This window comes from Aegilops tauschii, chromosome 5 (assembly GCF_002575655.3).
Source record: "Aegilops tauschii subsp. strangulata cultivar AL8/78 chromosome 5, Aet v6.0, whole genome shotgun sequence".
Taxonomy (NCBI): domain Eukaryota; kingdom Viridiplantae; phylum Streptophyta; class Magnoliopsida; order Poales; family Poaceae; genus Aegilops; species Aegilops tauschii.
The window spans coordinates 235,063,651-235,082,956 of record NC_053039.3 but is presented as its reverse complement, the minus strand read 5'-3'; the positions used below and the strand labels follow the sequence as shown (position 1 = coordinate 235,082,956).

The 19,306-nt window shown below is 44.1% G+C and overlaps 1 protein-coding gene and 1 long non-coding RNA gene across 2 annotated transcripts; both read left to right on the top strand.

The window, feature by feature from the left end:
• Window positions 1-5,256: 5,256 nt before the first annotated feature.
• On the top strand, window positions 5,257-9,374 carry LOC109735712 (uncharacterized). The gene is made up of 8 exons (XM_020294914.4): window positions 5,257-5,928; window positions 6,697-6,963; window positions 7,042-7,170; window positions 7,255-7,323; window positions 7,451-7,612; window positions 8,083-8,293; window positions 8,386-8,721; window positions 8,816-9,374. Exons 1-8 carry the CDS (start codon window positions 5,347-5,349, stop codon window positions 8,962-8,964), a joined length of 1,905 nt encoding a protein of 634 aa, XP_020150503.1. The 5' UTR covers window positions 5,257-5,346; the 3' UTR covers window positions 8,965-9,374.
• A 3,487-nt stretch (window positions 9,375-12,861) lies between these two features.
• Window positions 12,862-14,526, top strand: LOC109735714 (uncharacterized). Its single transcript, XR_002226206.4, has 3 exons — window positions 12,862-13,417; window positions 13,504-13,612; window positions 13,698-14,526. It is a non-coding gene; the product is annotated as an uncharacterized lncRNA (long non-coding RNA).
• Window positions 14,527-19,306: the final 4,780 nt, after the last annotated feature.

Genomic DNA, 19,306 nt, shown 5'->3' with positions numbered 1-19,306 from the left:
TATACGCAAACAAATTATCAAGACAAGAAATATCTAGCATATGCAAGGAAGAAGAATAAAACATTGACAATCTCAACATAACGAGAGGTAATTTAGTAACATGAAAATTTCTACAACCATATTTTCCTCTCTCATAATAATTACATATAGGATCATATTCAAATTAAAAAAATATAGCTATCATATGCAATATTCTCTTTATGACCCACACGCATCAAAATCTTACAGTGTTCTAAGATAGTGGGATTAACATCAACTAAAGTCATGACCTCTTTAAACCCACTTTTATCAATAATTTCATAAGATTGAATACTCTTCAAATATGTGGGATTATCTTTTCCTAGAGTTTACACTCTTGCAAACCCACTTTCAATATTATTGCAAATATTATTATCAGTATCATATTCATCATGAGGCTTAAATAAATTTTCAAGGTCATAAGAAGCATCACCCCAATCATGATCATCACAATAAGTAGTGGAAATAATAAAATCATCACCCCCAAGCTTGTAGTTTTGCATATCGTTTGCACAATTGAAATTAATAGAATTTATAATAACATCATTGCAATCATGCTTTTTATTCAAGGAGCTATCATGAATCACTTTATAAATTTCTTCTTTGAACACTTCAGCACAATTTTCCGATTCATGGTTTTCAAGCAAAACTTCATAGAGGTAATCAAGTGCACTCAACTCACTAGCAATTGTTTCATCATAATTGGATCTTTTGAAAAGATTAGGAAGTGGATGAGGGTCCATATTTATCTTAAATTTTTTCTTTCATTTTATGTTTTTGAGTGCTGAAAAGAAGGCAATAAAAGCAAGCAAACGAGCAAACAATTTTTGTGTGTTTTTGTAAAACTTTTAGAAGTGGGGGAGATGAAAACAAGAGGCAAATGAAAATACAAATAAGATCAAGTAGATGATAGTTTGTGCGAAGGTACTTGATAGGTTTTGGTGATGTCTCCCCGGCAACGGCGCCAGATATTCTTACTGCTACTTGTGAGCTGTGTTGGGATTTCCTCGAAGAGAAGAGGATGATGCAGTATAGTAGAGATAAGTATTTCTCTTAGTTAAGAACCAAAGTTATCAATCTATTAGGAGAACCACACAAAACCTCGTTAGCAGCACCTACACACAAAAGAGCAAATACTTGCACCCAACGCAACCAAGAGGGTTGTCAATCCCCTTGGCGGCTATTTGCAAGGATCAAATCTGATAGTGGTAGATAGATAAATAAAAATATAAAATAAAATAACTGTAAATAAATTGCAGCAATGTATTTTTGGATTTTATATATGATAAAAGTAGACCTGGGGGCCATAGTTTTCACTAGAGGCTTCTCTCTTGAACAAAAAGCATAAGGTGGGTAAACAAATTACTGTTGGGCAATTGATAGAAAAGCGCATAGTTATGACAATATTCAAGGCAATGATCATGTATATAGGCATCACGCCCGAGACAAGTAGACCGACTCCTGCCTGCATCTACTACTATTACTCCACCCATCAACCGCTATCCAACATGCATCTAGGGTATTAAGTTCATGAAAAATGGAGTAATGCCTTAAGCAAGATGACATGATGTAGACAAAGTAAACCCAATCAATGTGAATAATCCCCATCGTTTTCCCGTTAATGGCAACAATACACATACATGTCATGTCCCCTTCTGTCATTGGGATTGAGCACCCAAGATTGAACCGGTCACAAAGCACCTCTCCCATTGCAAGATAAATCAATCTAGTTGGCCAAACCAAGCAGATAGATCAGAGAGAAATACAAAGCTATAATAATCATGCATAAAATAATTCAGAGAAGACTTGATTAATATTCATGAATAATCTGATCATAAACCCACAATCATTGGATCCCAACAAACACACCACAAAAGAAGATTACACCGAATAGATGTGCAAGAACATCGAGGAGAGCATTGTATTCAAGATCAAAGAGAGAGAATAAGCCATCTGGCTACTAGTTACCAACCCGTAGGTCTGTGGTAAACTACTCACACATTATCGGAAGGGCGGCAAGGTTGATGTAGAAGCCCTCCGTGATCGATTCCCTTTCTGGCAAAGTGTCGGAAAAAGGCCTCTAGATGGGATCGCGGAAGAACAGAAACTTGCGACAGCAGAAAAAGTATTTTGGGTGGCTCTCTGATGTATTGGGAATTTATAGATGTTGGAATTAGGCGAACAGGTGCCACGAGGGGCTCACAAGCCTTGAGCCCCCCCCCCCCCCCCCCCCCCGAGCTTGTCGCTCCCTCATGGCTCTTTAGGTCTTCTCCCAAACCTTCTAGGGTCCGTCTGGTCCAGAAAAAATCAATCCAAAGTTTTTTCTCCGTTTGGACTTTGTTTGATATTGATTTTTAAAAAACGAAAAACAAGAAAAAAAACAACAATTGGCACCAGGTACTTGGTTAATAGGTTAGTCTTAAAAAATGATATATAATTGCTTACAAAACTTCCAAGATTGATACGATAATAGCATGAAACTATAAAAAATTATAGATACGTTGGAGACGTATCATGCTCCGGCGCCACCGGAAGAGAGAGGGAGAGGTCCCCCTCTTCTTCCTGCTTGGCCTTCCCCCTAGATGGGAGAAGGATTCCCCCTCTGGTCCATGGCCTCCATGGCCCCGAGGGGCGGGAGCACCCTGGATTGGATCTCTCTCTCTCTCTCTCTATATATATATATATTCTATTTTGTTGCACCTTCCTGTGTTCCGACCCTTCACCATTTCTTGTATTCTCAGAGATTCGTAACTCCGATTAGGCTAAAATTTTCAAGGGATTTTTATTTGGATATTAGCTTCCTTGCGGATGAAGGACACCGCAACTGACCTTCGAGGTGGCCACAAGCATGCCCGGCGCGCCCTAGGGTAAGGGGCGGGCCGTGTGAGCTTGTGGGCCCCTCAAGCATTATGTCGCGTTGATTCTTGCGACAAAAAATCCCATACGTTCCACAAAAAATCACCGTAACTTTTTATCACGTTTGGACTTCGTTTGATATGGAATTTCTGCGAAATACAAAAACATGCAAAAAACAGAAACTAACACTGGGCACTAGATCAATATGTTAGTACCAAAAAAATATAAATTGTTGCCAAAAATAAATGGAAGTTATAAAATAAGGACATGAAACAATAAAAAACTATAGATATGAGGGAGACGTATCAATCTAGATTATAGCTAGTTTTAGTTTTTTCTAATCGACATAATAGAGAATCCCATGAGATTCTCTTCTCCCTCCTCTAATTCTCCAGCGATGTCAAGCTCTGGATGGCAAAGCGCTGCCGGATCATGAAGCCTGCACGCGTGCAATCCATAGAGAGGTCGTGCTTTCGGTCTTTGTTTCGAGGGATCGTTCGTGAGCGGTTTGAGAGACTTCATCAACATCTACACCAATTCTTCTTCCGTTGCAACTCGAAGTTGGTAATGATTCAATCTAAACCTCTAATGCATCTTCATAGTGATCCGGGATCTTAATCGTAGGTCGATTTTTTTATTTTCTACTATATTTTCCCAACAATACCCACACCCACTCCACCAGTGTTTATCGATGCGAACACCACTCATATCCATTTTTCAGAGAGAGCGCTCCCACTCCTTGTGCGGATTTCAAAGGGATTCCAGTCCAACCATTGATCATTTGATTTCTAGTCACCTCATTACTTTTCCACCCAAATCTCTCCTACCAAATGTCAAAATTTGTGAGAGAGTGTTTGATTGTTGAGGATATTATATTTTGAAGAACAAGAGCAAGGAGTTCATCATCAACAACACCATCTATTATCTTTTGGAGGGTGGTGCCTCGTAGATTGGCTAGGTGTGTATGTGAGCCTTCAAATCTTGTTGAGAAACCAAGAAGTTTGTGAGGGCTTGAAGATCGACTACTTTGTGAAGATCTACCCTCGTGAGCGCAAGCCATGGTAGGACAGACAAGGTTCCTTTTTTGTGGAGTCTTTGTGGGTGTGAGCCCTTTGTGACTTGATTCCTCCGTGGAATCCGCAATCGTAATCCTTATCATCTTGGATCCTTGGGATTGAAGCCTCCGTCAACGCCGACGCACGACAACATTACCTATTGGAACCACGGGTCAAAAATCTTCGGTGTCAACATTGCGTTTGCGAATCTCCTAAACTCTATTCTTGCACGCGCATGTTCTTTATATTCTGCTGCCTATACTCTAGACATGCATATGTAGGGTGTGTTTGTACTATTCTAGCTTGTGCCAAAATCTGCCTAAATGTTAATCTTATTAAAGTTGCTCATTATCTCTTGCTAGTTGTCTAGTCACCCCGCTCTAGTCACTTCTTTCGATCCTACATATGCGCCCTTTACAAATTCTCAAAAGCTGCCATGTGTTTTCTTAGAGAACAAAATTCCCAAAAATTGTCATGTGCAATATTTATCATAGGTAGTATGACATTTTCAATATTCAGACCATGGAAATTTATCAATTACACCACGGTGGTTTTATTATAGGTATCATGAGAACTTTTAATTATCCAAACCATGTCAAGGACTCGAATATCCAACGAACGTCAGATTTTTAGGCGACAATCATGAAAATCAGTTTGGAAAATCAGTTTCTACGCATTACAATTTTCTGATGACAAACATATTTTTGGAGCATGGCAAATTTTATTGTACACACCATGGCAATTTTAATTGCACACACCACAACATTTTTATTTTGAACATAACAATTTGTATGTTTTTTGGTAAATTATTTTGGACTATGGCAAATTCATTGTTTACACCATGGCAATTTTATTCAACAAACCATGGTAAACAAAATTGGATAGCATGGCAAATTATTATTGAATATACCATCACAAACTTGTTTTGAACATTCCATGGCAATTATCTGACTTTTTCACATTTTCCCTTTAATCTTGTTCGCCATTATCTATTTATGAAACATTTTTTTGGGTTAAATAAGGCTATGTGATGACAAAAAAAAATTCAACATGCTTTTTCAGAAACAATTTCTCCTTTTGATTTGCCATGATTTATTAGAGGATGCAAATGCAATTTTATAGAGGTCGCGGTGCCCCACCATAACGAACAAATCGTTAGCTGGAGACAACTCAATCCTCAGGGGATTGGATGATTTGCCTCATTTTATAAGGGGTTGGATGATTTGACTTTTAATTGTCTCAATTACAATGACCCCGGGCCCACCCGGTAGCCTCTCAAGAGGGGCAACTTTCCTTTCTTAGAAAAGGAAAATCCCAACATTTCCCTTAGCATAACTGCTTCCGATACCATTGCCTTGCCAGAAGGGACTCGCCTCCCCTTCCCATTCCCGGCGCCCCCCCCAACCAACCCTCGCCGATGGACGCCGTCGCGTTCCCGCCGCCTCCGGCCCCCTTCCTCGACGACGACATCGATTTCGGGGACTTCGCTTTCGCCCCCGCCGCGCCCCAGCCTGCTCCTCTGGCTCCGCAGCCGGCTACTTTCGCGGCCTTCGACGACGACTGGGGCGACTTTGTGGCGAGCTCCCTCGGATTCAGCCCGGATGGCCTGTCCGCACCCGCCATCCCGCCTACGGGAAAGCCAGCCGCCGGCGCCTGGGAGAAGCCCCGGGGCCCGCTCCCCCTATCCTTGTTTGGAGCCGATGACAAGGAAGAGGAGGAGAAGGATGAAGTGCCTGTCGGGCTGCCGCCGCCCACGTCCACGGTGCACCAGCGGGAACCGTCGTTCGGATCCAAAGCCTCGAGCCCCGCGGATCTCAAGGACCTCATCGTCGGCCTCTACGGATCTCAGCCTCCGCCCACCCCCGACGCACCACAGCCGGGTGCGCTGGAGGAGGTGGACGATGACGGGTTTGGAGATGACGGTTGGGAATTCAAGGCCGCCCCCTCCTCTGATGCCGGCCAGGATGGAGCCGGACAAGCGGACGGAGGTGGAATTGAGGTAAGCTTATGATTTGTTCCTGTAGTGATCCCTTCTCTTCATAGCTGTCTTTGTAAATTTTCGTGAGATTTTGACATCAACGTGATCTGAAGCTATTGCATCAGCTGGACAGCCGACCTGATAAATGTATTTGGTAAAGAGAGTGAGCTAGCTTGTGAAGTAGGGCATGTGCTGGATGTTTATTTCTTACTAATTTGCTGCTAGCGACCAAAGCTAACCCACTGTAGAAAATTCGTTGCTAACTGTAACCTAAGAGCTAATCAAATACAATAAATCACATGATTTTGGCAATTAAGTAAAACAATCAGACTACTTCAAGGGGTAATATTCTGTCCCATGTAAACTGTTCGTCTGGGGAATAAGGTGTAACTAGTACTCCCTCCGTTCCAAATTGTAAGATGTTCTAACTTTCTTCTGAATCAGATGTATATAGACGTGTTTTAGTGTGTTTGTTCACTCATTTCAGTAAGTATGTAGGCCATATTGGAATATCCAAAACATCTCATAATTAGGAACGGAGGTGTTTAAAGCTCTAACTCGCACCTTCATGGTTATAGTTTTAGACTTGGACATTAATTCAGTGTTCTACATAATTCCTAGTAAAAATGGAGGTCATGCTTGCCATGAGTCCTTTCATTTTATTTAATAAGAACATATACCTCTAAGGCTCTGACGATATCTTTAGCCACCTTGTTGCCAGTTTTTTTTTTCTAGACTTTATTTCCCTTCTCCTGATCTGGTTCGATCTAAATCTTTTCATACTCTCAGGGTGTGCCAAAATCATTGGGCGGCGACCAGAAAGATTGGTCACTATTTACTGGTGTCAATAATGAACTGAACCTCCAGACTACAGATCATGTCAGAAATCATGAGTCCACAGGACAAAATGTGAAGACCTTCAGCTATTCTCCAGATAATAGTTCATCCATACTCAACTTGTACAAAGAATCTAAATTTGTCGATGCTGTTCACGTTCCTCAAAGTTGTTCCGAAAGTGTAGTCAGCTCTTCTGATATGTTCTCTAACAATGAAGTGGTGAGTATTTCATGGTATTTGAAGTTACCAGTGGATACCGTTGATTTATTTTGATGTGTGCTAATGATCAGTGATCAGAACTCTTCGTTTGGAACAGATGAAAATCATTCCATTAAATCAGGAAGCGACAATATTTTGGTTGATTTCTACCATAAGCTGAGAGAAGAATCCATGGCAATGATATTCCAGTATAATAAGGATATTAAGGTCAATCACTACTCATTACATTTAGTACATACATCTTTGGTATTTTTACCGTTTGTCATTCAGTAATTTTTAGTATGATATCAGGAGGCCCAGAAGAATTCTGCACATTCTGATGGAAACAAAAAAGAGACAGCAATCGAAAGGGAGATCCAGGTATGCACTACTTATGTTTTTCTATATTAGCTTTGTCTTGTGAATTTAATATATGTTGTCTTATGTGCTGCAGAGAAATCATTATTTGGCCTAAATATTGAACTAATCCATTTTTCACAATTTCCAGGAAATCTGGGAGAAACTACGAGATTCTTTGCTGGCAGAAGGATTTCGCATTGAGGAACAGCCTTCGAGGGATGAGAGTATTTCTGGACTGCTTAACAGTACCAAAGAGGAACACATAAAGGATTTTGAGCAACACTATCATTTAGCAGATAAAATAGCACTGGTATGTATCATCCTTGCTCCTCAGGGATATGTAATTATCTGCTCGTTATCAATACATCTTAGTAAGGACTAAGGACTCATCCTACTGTTATCAGCGAAAAGACTGGCACAGATCATTCTTTTCGCCTTGTGTTTTTTCTTTTCTTTTTTTGAACTGAAAACTGTAGGGGAGGGGCCCCGACAGTAAAATCAAGATCAGTGCGCTTGATTCTCTTTGTTGGACGTCCTTCATTGTTGTGTATACAGTAATAATGGAAGGTGAAAATGATTTGAGTAGTGCTTTCTGTGAACAGTTCTGTAATCCACACCATTCTTACCCTCTGAAGTGATATATAGATTAGATGTAATTATTTTTGTTGCTTTAGTATAGAATTATGTGCAGCTGATCTTGCTGTCTACCATGTTACCATCTGCTTCTTGTTCGGTCATGATGATCTTTGTTTGGGTTATTAATCCAATACTTAAATATAGGCACAGCATGACATGAGTTTGGCAGTTGAACTTTACAAGCATAGTGTGTCAACCCTACATACCTTGGGACTAGCATCCAAAGAGGAGCAATGCGATTATGTCGCCGCATGGTACAGTATGTTTCTTTCCTGTGCTCAGGAATTGCAGCATGGAGCAGTGCTTTGGCAAGAATCTTGTCATGCGAAAGTCCATGATCTAGTAATTTCTGAAGGTACAGATATTTCGATCAATGGGTGGCACTTTTATCATTTGTGTTCAAAGGTAGAAGATTAACCATAAATCTGGTATTTGTTGATTGTATAGGTGCAAATTGGTTTGTTGCTCTTGGGGAGATCTACAGAGTTGCACGCCTCTTGCATTTGTCATTGCAGTATTTCAAGCCTTGGGTTCTTGCGGATCCCGGGATGTTTAGTAAAATGTTGGCTTGTTGGGACAGCTGCATTAATGCATGGACTAGTGGTTTAGAAACAGCTCTTAAAACAGTTGTTGACAGCAATCACTTAGCTGCACCCGCTGGTAAAGCTCTTCTGGAGTCCATCATCAGTATTAATGAACTTGAGGTGGCCAATTTTCAACATTGTCTTGCCAACAACGAGTTAACATGCCGACTAACACTCCTGCCAACTGGTCTTCTACAAGGTAATACATTCTTGCCAGGAAGGGAAATTTCAGCTATATTATAAGATGCCTCACTCTGCTGACTAATTAGTTACTTTTTCTTCACATAATGCAGGAGGGAAAGTGGTTGTGTGGAACGGTAATCACTATTTTGTTAAAGTTGCCAATTTTTGGGCAAATCGGGTATCTTCCGACCCTCCTCGGCTTTCACTCGTTCATATCTCTTCAATGGACAGTACAAGCAATAGCTGCCTGCCTTGTTGAGTAACCTGTCCACAAATTCGCGATGTTCTTCTTAGAGGATGAAACTTGTGAGTAAATCCAGTGGAAGCATCACAAGCTCTCTTTACCAAAACTTATTCATGAGGTTGCCTTGCAGTACAACAATAGTGTAAAGTATCTCGTTGATCTGTGCAACACGGCGGCTGCTTCTAGATGATCAATCCATGGAGACTACGTTCCAATACTGGTCAAAGGCCATTCTTTTGTACAAGTAATATGTTTCACCATTCTTTCCGTAGATGACGGGTATCTTTCTACAGTTACCATGTATATTGTATTTAAGCTGGAGTACACTGCAACAGTTCAAGTGCACAAGCAGCCGAATCCGCTGCGATGGCACAAACTTGCTGATTGTCAACTTCAAATTTTGGTATAAACTGAGGGGGAGGCTATATTGATTTGGTCCTGCCATTTGTAGACTTATTTATAGATCATGTTTTGATATATATTTTCAGGGCAAAATCATGTTTTGATTTTGACAGGCGGCCACGAGCCCACAGGTTTCACCTCTAAGAGCATTTACAACCACAATGGGCTAATTCGATCCCTTATATGTTCGGACGGGGTTTGGGTGTGTCTGCTTTGACCACCTATATGCCCGGGTATGCAATTACACCCCTCAAAATGTTCAGATCGTGATTAGACATTTCATCAAGTACTCCTCTATAACCTCTGTAAAAAAATATAAAAGCATTTAGATCACTTTCTTTATAGATGCCACAAGAACCGGCACACTCGTTGGCTGCATGAACTAGCATGCACGTGGCAGGGCTGCGGCCAACCAGCATGCGGTCGCCGGTCGTTACCTTCAGCAGGGGACGGCGTCAGACCGTCAGTCGTAGCGCGAGATTCAGGGGCAGGGCTGCGAGCGGCGGAGGGAGCGTTGAACGTGAGCAGGGACGCTAGGTCACGGACTATGGCCTTGTGCTCTATCCTCGTTCAAAACGAGAGAGAGGAAAAAAAAAACCAGAATTTGTGGTTGTAGGTAGGGCCAAGGTGGGTTGGTTGGGATTTGGGCTGACGTGATGGACGTGTCCACGTGCTGGATAATCCGGACATATAGAAGGGAAATGGAGGGTCATGTTTAGGTGCCAGACAACCCGTACATATAAAGAAACCTAAGTACTTAGGCTGCTCATAGTGGGAATAGTATAGGTAGTAACATGCATGTCACATAGGCAAGAAATATGATGTGGCGAGTAATTAATAAGGAGAGATGCAAATGGAGTAACATAATAGGTTACCATCACATGACGGTTTCCAATGTAAAATGAGTCTATAAAGTAATAAATGAAGCTCCCTATGTTACCACATCTATGACACTATCCAGTATGGAGGTAGTAACATAGACTAGTAACATATGCATGTTATTAGTCTAAGTTACTCCCCACTATGACTAACCTTAATCGTGCGCGCGCACGTTTTCACGCGGTCGAGCGGCCGGCCGGGAGCCGCACGATTTCTATCGCGCGCGTGCGTCCCACTTCAGGTGCCACCTGGACGGCAGGCGGCAACCCACCCGACCGACAACCTCTTTCTTTCTCTATCCCTCACGGATCTGGATCGGAGGGGGCTCACTGCCTTAGAGCATCACTAGTAGTACCCTCAAACCCTCAAACCAGTTTAAGGGTTGAGAATTGGCATTTTTTTGGCACTTTTAAGGTTGAAAAACAGGGGCAAAGACTAGAACCCTCAAACTCAACCCTTATAACGGAATATTCCGTTATAAGGGTTGAGTTTGAGGGTTCTAGTATTTGCCGCAACCCCAACCCTTAAAATTGTCATTTGACATATCACAATTTTCACTAGAAAAACACAATCAACCTTGAAACAAACTAGGAAATGAAAATCATTGATGCATGGTTTAATAGTTTACATCACAAAATCATCATCTTCCCTCTCTCATCGGTACCATCTCCTAGACCACTTCCACGTCCATCAAGCACCTCCATAGGCGCCGGTGGTGGAGCCCTCCACACCCCCATCGCCACCACCACTCATCGGAATGTCACCTTGAAGAGTAGAGGACGCACCACGGAATATCCTCTTCCTCTCCGCGATGTCCTCTTTGTAGTCCCTCCACCACATCAATTGGTCTTCATCCATGTCCTTCTTGGACATCATCATGTGCTCCTTCTCTTCCACCATGAGTTCTTTTCATGCCTCTGCTTCTTTAACCTTGATCATCCTCTCCTCCAAGTCGGCCTTGCGCTTGGCTTCTTCACGCCTTGCTTCAACTTTTGCAAGCTTCACCTCTTTCTTCTTCTCGGTGATAAGAAGCTTTGTCTCCAATGTCTTCATTGTCAATATCTCCCTTGACTTCATCATATGCTCCATCTTCTCCCCTATGTTTGACGCTTCTACTTCCATCTTCTTCCTTAGCTTATCCTTCTTGGTTCCCTCGGGCTTGCACAAGTTCCTTTCCTCCTCATCACTATCATCTATCCTAAGCATTGCAGCCTTCTTGGGTGCAGTCTCTTGATCCCTCAACTTCCACTTGTCAAAAGTTTGAAGAATTGCCCAAACATGCTTAAATGAGAATGCTTTGCCCTTGGAAGCGGCCATCTCCTTGTACCTCAAGCCGGAAATTGCCTCCTACAAACCCACCAATAGCATAGTAAACACACATAAGAACCTAACAATAGCTGTAAGAGCATCAAAAAAGATGTGAAAACACACACATGTACTCACATAGTCACTCTCCACGGTTCCACTAGGCGGTGCATCCTTCACTTGGTCCATTGCCGCACTCCAACGAGAACATTGGGGCTTCATCAACTCCGACCGGCCTTGAAGCGACCGGTATGTACGAGAGATGTACCCACCGGTCTTCGGCTTGATCTTGCAATAGGTGTCCTCTATGCGTTGCCAATAGCGTTTACCGGTTTGATCGGTACCGGTGCTTGCATCCATCCCCACATGTGCCCAAGCACGAACCAAGAGAATATCTTCGGCCTCGATATAGTTTGTCGAGCGCACGGCGGGGCGGGCAACGGCGGCGAACGCCTCCTCCTCTACCTCGGTCACCTCCTCCTCATCTTCCCATTCCTCCTCCTCATCACCCTCTTCCTCCAAGTCATCACCAAACCCAAAGGGTTCGAGAGGAGGAGCCCTGAGGTCCACCTCCGCGCCTTGGAGAAGTCCCATGAACGACGTCGTCCTTGCGGGCATACCGTCGAGCACCTCGTGCTCGACGGGCGGAGGGTTGGCGATTGGGGGCGCGGGTGCGGTCTTCGTCCGGGAGGTGGTCCTCTTCACGACCGGGGTCCCTCCCGCGGCGAGCTTGGCGACCGCAGCACCCTTCGGCCCAACCGACGACTTCTTCCGACTGCGATTGGTGGTGGGCGGTTGCGGCAGGGTGAGATCAAGCGGGGCGAGGGAGGAGGCGGGGGCCAGGGCGACTGCGGGCTGCGGAGGGACGACGTGCTGGCCAGCACGCCACCGCTTGGCGCCGCCGACGTGGGTGGCGGCGACCACCGACGCGACCTGCGCCTGGCTCGGGACGGCCGACTGCTGGGCCGACGCGGGCGTCGCGAAGGCGGCGATTGGGGGCGGGGTGACGGGCGGGGCAAGGGAGGGGGCGGGCGCGAGGACGGAGGTGGGCGGCGGCTGACGGCTTGGGAGGGGGAGGGAGGAGGCGGGAGGTTAGGGACGAGATTTTTCCCCTCCCGCGCGACGTGGGAAGAGGAGTGCGGGTTGGGTTGAGTGCACCTCTCCAACCCTCACTTCTACATGTTGGAATTGGGTTTGAGGATTGGACCCTTACTTTTTTTTAGGGTTCGAGAGTTTAGGATTCTAGTCTTTGTGTTTTTTTTTCCAACCCGAAAAAAAGGGTTATTTCTGAGGGTTTAAAGGTTTGAGGGTACTACCAGTGATGCTCTTACTGGCCTCTTCCCTCAACGCCGACCACCAGGAGCCACAACCAGCTGGCCGCCAGAAGCCCCCAACTAGCCGGCCACCATGCTCCACCGGCGGATCGGCGAAGGGGAGGACCACCCTGCGTGCCTCTGCCCCGAGGTCCTCGCCGCGCCACGACGACGATGGTTGGCTAGGCCGCACCACCACCATCCCAGTCCACCACAACGTCCTCCCCAACCGTCCCGCTGCTCCCTCCCCTACCGGATCCAGCCCCATCGTCGCCGTTCCCTGCCGTCGTCGACGAGATGCGGCCTCTGCATCGGCGGGGTGTGCCCATCATCCTCGGCGAGATGCAGCCGCCCTCTCCTTCCTCACGCTCGAGGCTGGCCGAGCTCCTTCCCATCCGTCTCTGATTGAGCCGATTCCCTCCCGTCTGCATGCTCGGTGATGAAAAAATCATAGGTCTAGCATTGGATCTGATTACCATCTCATAGATTACACTGGATTTTTTTGGGTCTTTTGTTCTTGAAGCATCCGTCTCTGATTGAGCCTTGGCCTAACTCATCGGGATGTGAAGGTGCGTAAATTGTAGTGGAGTTCATGTTTTCCTTTGAGTTAATGCCATCAGCAACAATGACTTATTCACATTGTTTCATCTTTCAGCCAGAAAATTTACCCCTTACTTCTGATGGACACATCAAGATTGCTGAATTTGGTAGCATGATGAAGCATACTGTGGACACTCCAATCAGAGTCCTCCCAAATTCAACTAGTAAGATAAACATATGCAGTGCTGGATTCTCTTAAGTACTTGGCTTATTACTCCTTACTAACAGTGGCAACTTGAACAAATTCAGGATTGCACGCCATGGATGTTTTCTTGTTGATTTATTGGCAGCAAATGATCTTGTTTTACTACATTGTACAGCAACAAATGTCACCACGCATATGCATAACGGGGACTGCCTACAGCACATTAAGGCTTGCAAAACACGGGAGTTTGGTTTAGGGCAAGGGGCAAGGTGGGAGGGCTTCGGTACAACACAATTATACCAAGTTGGCCTTGGCAATAGCCCAGATTGTATACGATAACTGGGAAGTTGCATAACACGGCGATACTAATTTGGCTAGATGATGTTTTTGTTTAAGTTGATTTATTTTTGCTAGTCACATTTTTGTTGGCATCCGCAGTAGTTGTAGTTGCACACATAGTAGTTGTTGGATACGACCATTAGAAAGTTGCACAACACAACACTACTAAGATAGTTGGATGATGTCTTGCGTTCGCATTGCTTATTCAAGAATAGCTAGATGGGCGACGTTCTGAGCTCGACCAATTCTGGCCAAATTATTATCTGGCTAATTTGCAATTCAGATTTGAGCACTCGTTATAGAACAACTTGTGCCGGCATGTTGCTTTGGATTTGTTTTCTCTTTTGACGCTTAATTAGACCAATGGTGACACACATATTAGTCCTATAATTTTGTCCTCCATTTTGGTAGTGTTTATCTTACCCTGACTATTGATTTGACTACAGTAACATTCATTGGGTTACATCGGAACAAGTAAGAAACAATTGAACTGAAAATGTTCTTTAGATGAAACTAATCTAATAAGGTTGTTTTGGTAGTGATGTAATGCTGTGAAAAATTGAAGTTCTAAAGATTTTATGTCACTGTGGTATCCTTTTATGGATGAATGTTTTTGCTTTGATCTATTTTTGTTAGTCATATTTTTTGTTGGAATCCGTAGTAGTTGTAGTTGCACACATAGTAGTTCTCAGTTGGATATGACCCTTAGAAAATTGCAAAACACGAGAATACTAATATGGTTAGATGATGTCTCGCGCTCGCATTGCTTACTAAAGTATAGCTAGACGCGCGACGTTGTAAGCTCGACCAACTACTACTGGCAAAGTGAAAGCATGTCACACACGCACGACCACAGAGTTGCACACTTTCATCGTCATAGTCACACACACGAGGCCGTGAAGATGCACATTCTCGTCAGCATTGTAGCTCATGCAGCCGCAACATTGTAGCTCACGCACGGCTGTGAAAGTTGCACACACGCGAGGGCATCATTGCGCACACACGATCATGGAGGTGCACACTCTTGCCGGCGTAGTAGCACACGCACGGCGACAGCTCGTCGGTATAGTCGCACACGCGTGGCAGCGGAGTTGCACACCTTCACCCACTTAGTTGCACATGGCACGCAGCGGAGTTGCACACCTTCACCCACTTAGTTGCACATGGACGGCCATGGAGTTGCACACTGTCATCAGCATAAATGTCCACTTTCGTTGGCTGTTGGCTGCGAGAGTTGCACACTCTCATCAACATAGTACTTCACGCACAACTCGAGATTGCATAGTCGCACACAGGACCATAGAACCACACACTCTAGTTGGCGTAGTAGCTCATGCACGGCCGTGGAATTGCACACCCCAGTAGGCATAGTCAAACATGCACAACCATGGAGTTGCACACTCCTATCGGTACAGTCGCACACACGTAGTCGTGGAGGTGCACACACTCGTTGGCATAGTAGCTCACGCACGACTACGAGAGTTGTACACGCGCGGCGGCATAGTCGCACACGCATGACCACGGAGTTGCACACTCTTGTCGGCGTAGTAGTCACGCACGACAAGGAGTTGCATAGTTCCGTCTGCATAGTCGCACACACGTGACAGCGGAGTTGCACACTCTCGCTCGCATAGTCGCACACACACAACCGCGTAGTTGCACACTCTCGTCAGTATAGTGTCCACTCTCAGTGGCTACGGGAGTTGCACACTCTCGTCGACACACGCATGGCAACGGAGTTGTACAAGCGTAGCAGCATAATTGCACACACAGGACCACGGAATTGCATTCTCATTGGCGTAGTAGTTCACGCACGTCCGCGGTGGTGCATACTCTTGTCGGCATAGTCGCACACGCGTGGTAGCGGCTTTGCACACTCATTCGTATGGTCGCACACACACGACTATAGAGTTGCACACCCTCATCGGCATAGCTGGACACGCGCGGCCACGAAGGTGCATACTCTCGTTGATTAGTCCCTTTACTGATCTGGTAAGGGAGCAGAAAGAATTCTCACCTTTTCCTCAGAAGTGACCTTGAGTTATCGAACCCACGAGAGGATGGTACCCTTTAAGTCAAGGGTTTCTAACAAGATTTTACAAGAGAATTAAATTCCATCTTTTGACCGGATCAGAATCAAGTTAGACACTAGAAACACTTATAATAAAAATAGGCATGTGTATGAGGACTTATGCTTACAACCATATATTTGCATCGGTATCATTATGATCTTAATTTGTGCCCTACAAGTCATCCATTGAGATGTGCTTGCTACGTATCGAAGTGAAGGATTTGCCCAAATTACGTCTTAACTGGCACACATCTTGCATCAAGAGTCGGTTGTCCAACCGAAGGCCCTATCCGTCGGGTGGGGCTGCCCTGGTAATTAAGATAGCAATAATCAGACAAAAGCATAGGATATTTAATGACTACACCTCCTGAATCCCTAGAGATAGGATCTGTGTTACTGTACTAAACCTTTCTGTCACTGATGTTCAGAATAACACATCACAGTCTCCCTACCCTTAGCCTCTTTGTGGCTCGCTCTTCATGGTCCTAGGTACGTGCATGGATGAAGAATGTGAATGAGAAGAGTAGACAAGTATGAAACAATTACTGCTACAAAGACGTCCTATACAAATGATTTTTACCGCCTTTCCACGTCAGAGTTTTAAACCGTCGCCTTGCCTGTGGGGGCGTCCTTCCAACACGACTCAGAAACCGTCGGCGATAGGTCCTCCGGTCACACATGCGGGGCAAAAAGAGCTCTGTGCAATCGGGCGAGCCATCGCAGACAATTATACAGGCTCAATTGTTTTTATTCATATGTACATCCCACACAGCGTATCTCAAACAAACGTTTCTGTTAGTATGTACATCACACACAATTTTTATGTGGAAACGTTTGTGCGAGGTGGCCTAACACAAACATTTGTCGGGCAAAGTCGTGTGTGATTGTTCATTGATCCTACACGGCTACTTTCTAGAAATTGCGTGGGTTGTTTGAGTTCATCGCCCACGGTGTTGTCTGAGAGATCGTCTGCAATAGAAAAACCTAATAAGCAGGCTAATTGGCCTATTATTGATAATCCATTTAGTAATCAAATTGACATTTTATATCAAACACACCATATATTTCATATTCGTATTACGACAACCATGATTTCATAATTGAATTACATCAAAGTACAACATCAGATAGCTTCAGCACTCACTTACACCATATAGGCATGTTGCTAGCTACGCCATTACACAACAACACCAAGTTTCACATGCAACATCTAAAACCTTTAGAAAGTAGCATCATACATGATAGATAGACAGATGAATCTCAACTAGAAAACTGCTGAAGCGAAAGGCGAATATTGGGCCTTCAGTGATGTTTAATGTCCTTGCAACTTTAGGCCAGTGGCTGTGAATAATTGCCCGTCCAACCTTCATCCTATTGAGGAAGACTTAAATATTGTACCGTGGGTGTTGAATGAATACCTTCCTCTCCTTTTGACCATGCAGGTGGTTTTAGAGGTAATCATCGGTGAACTGCTTTGGAAAGGACTGGAAACAAAGATGTGCATAAATATCTGTTCTAAATTTTGAAATGGCGCGTAGGAAAAAAATAAGGTAAAAGAGTTAGTACCATCCTATAGTTGACTGATGTCTTCTTCATTGTGCAAACAAAGATATTGCTGTTATTCGTCGCTAGTTTCTTTATCCTAATAATATTTCTGAGTTTCTTAACTTGACTGAATTCATGATCATCTCATTTCCCTATATGCAAAATGGGTCAAACAGTGGGTCTAAACCTCTGACAACAGGACCTACATATGCAAGACCAAATTGTTAAAAACCTAAATATTAGAATGGTTTGTGCAATTGCACAATAATGTGCTATTAGCCAAAGGACCATGCATGTGCAAACCTCATTAGTAAACCTCAGTGCCTCCCATTGTTTCCCTCCAACACTTATAAGGCAGATATTGATCACGTTAAGTGAGAGTTGGCATTCTATCAATAGAATATGTTAATGAAGATAAACAAATTGCAGATCCAACAGATTAATTCAAGCCGCATGGAAAAGCCAGTTAACCAAACCAAGCATGCTAAGCAACTTGGAAACATAGCAATTGTATATGTTTCTTATGTATTTAGTACATCCAAGTTTGATTTATTTCTCACATGCATAACAATACAAAATTGTACCCACAACAAATAAATATCACATTGTAGAATTGAACCAAACTGTTAACTGGACAACACAACAAATGAACCAAATAGTGAACTGAGCACCACATTGCATAATAGAACATATACTAGAAGATCACACAGTTAATCAAACTAAGCATGCTTAAGAACCACTAGGAAATATAACAATTATTGAACCAAACTGGTAGCTGAACATCACAGATCAGATTGCATATTAACATTATAGAGGACAATTCACTAGAAGGCATCGGCGGCGGCCACGAGAAAACACCACGAACTACCGTTTAAAGTAGCCAACCATGTGACTGCGTCCGCCTGCGAGACGTCGATGGTGGCCTCGACGGTGAGGTGCTCCTCCAAGATCTGGCGGTCGGCACGCATGACAGCCATCGCGTCCTCAACCGCACGTGCGGCCGCGATTTACCTCTCCGCTGCCAGATCCTCCTTGATCTCTTGGCTATACTGCGTGCAAAATGACTATGGGTGGCGCTTATTTGAAGGATGGGGCAGTGATTTGGGTGGAACTTTTCACGCCAGCGGTCAGGGCATGTGGGATGGAGAAGGAGGATGATGGGGGTGGGGTGTGGATTACCTGACTATATCGACAATGCTGCACAGTAGGAAGGAGCATCGCCGGCAAGGAGGCGGCGCTGCAAGCAAGCAGTAAAGGTTTGAACTTGGAAAGGAAGGAGAAAACGGTGGAAATGTGGCTTTTGGTCAGGGGAGGGGCGGGGAGCTAGATATTTCCGCGGTTGCCGAAAACTTTCGTACGGTGAAGCGAAAAACTAGCGCGCAAGTGTGGTTGACGCACGTGCGATGGACTGTAGCCGACAAAGCTTCCAGTGTAAGCCATACACGAGGGTGCCCTAAGATATTTTATAATGCATCGCGCACGATTCTTGCTAGTATACTGTTTGTGGTGTACTTGAATTTTTTTATTTTGATTTGAAAGAAAAAATGGGGTTATGGTGGGAACGGACGGTGTCTAAATTGCTAGAACATATATCTGCAATGACATGCAACTATAGGAGTGTCCTGTTAAAATTTGGAAATTATTCAGGGTTCGTTTGGCCTCTTTTATACATTAATTGAGTTTCTAGGCATTTAATGCGCATAATTCAAATTTCAACTACATGCACATGCTCCAGTACACCAAAATGGATTGAAAAAT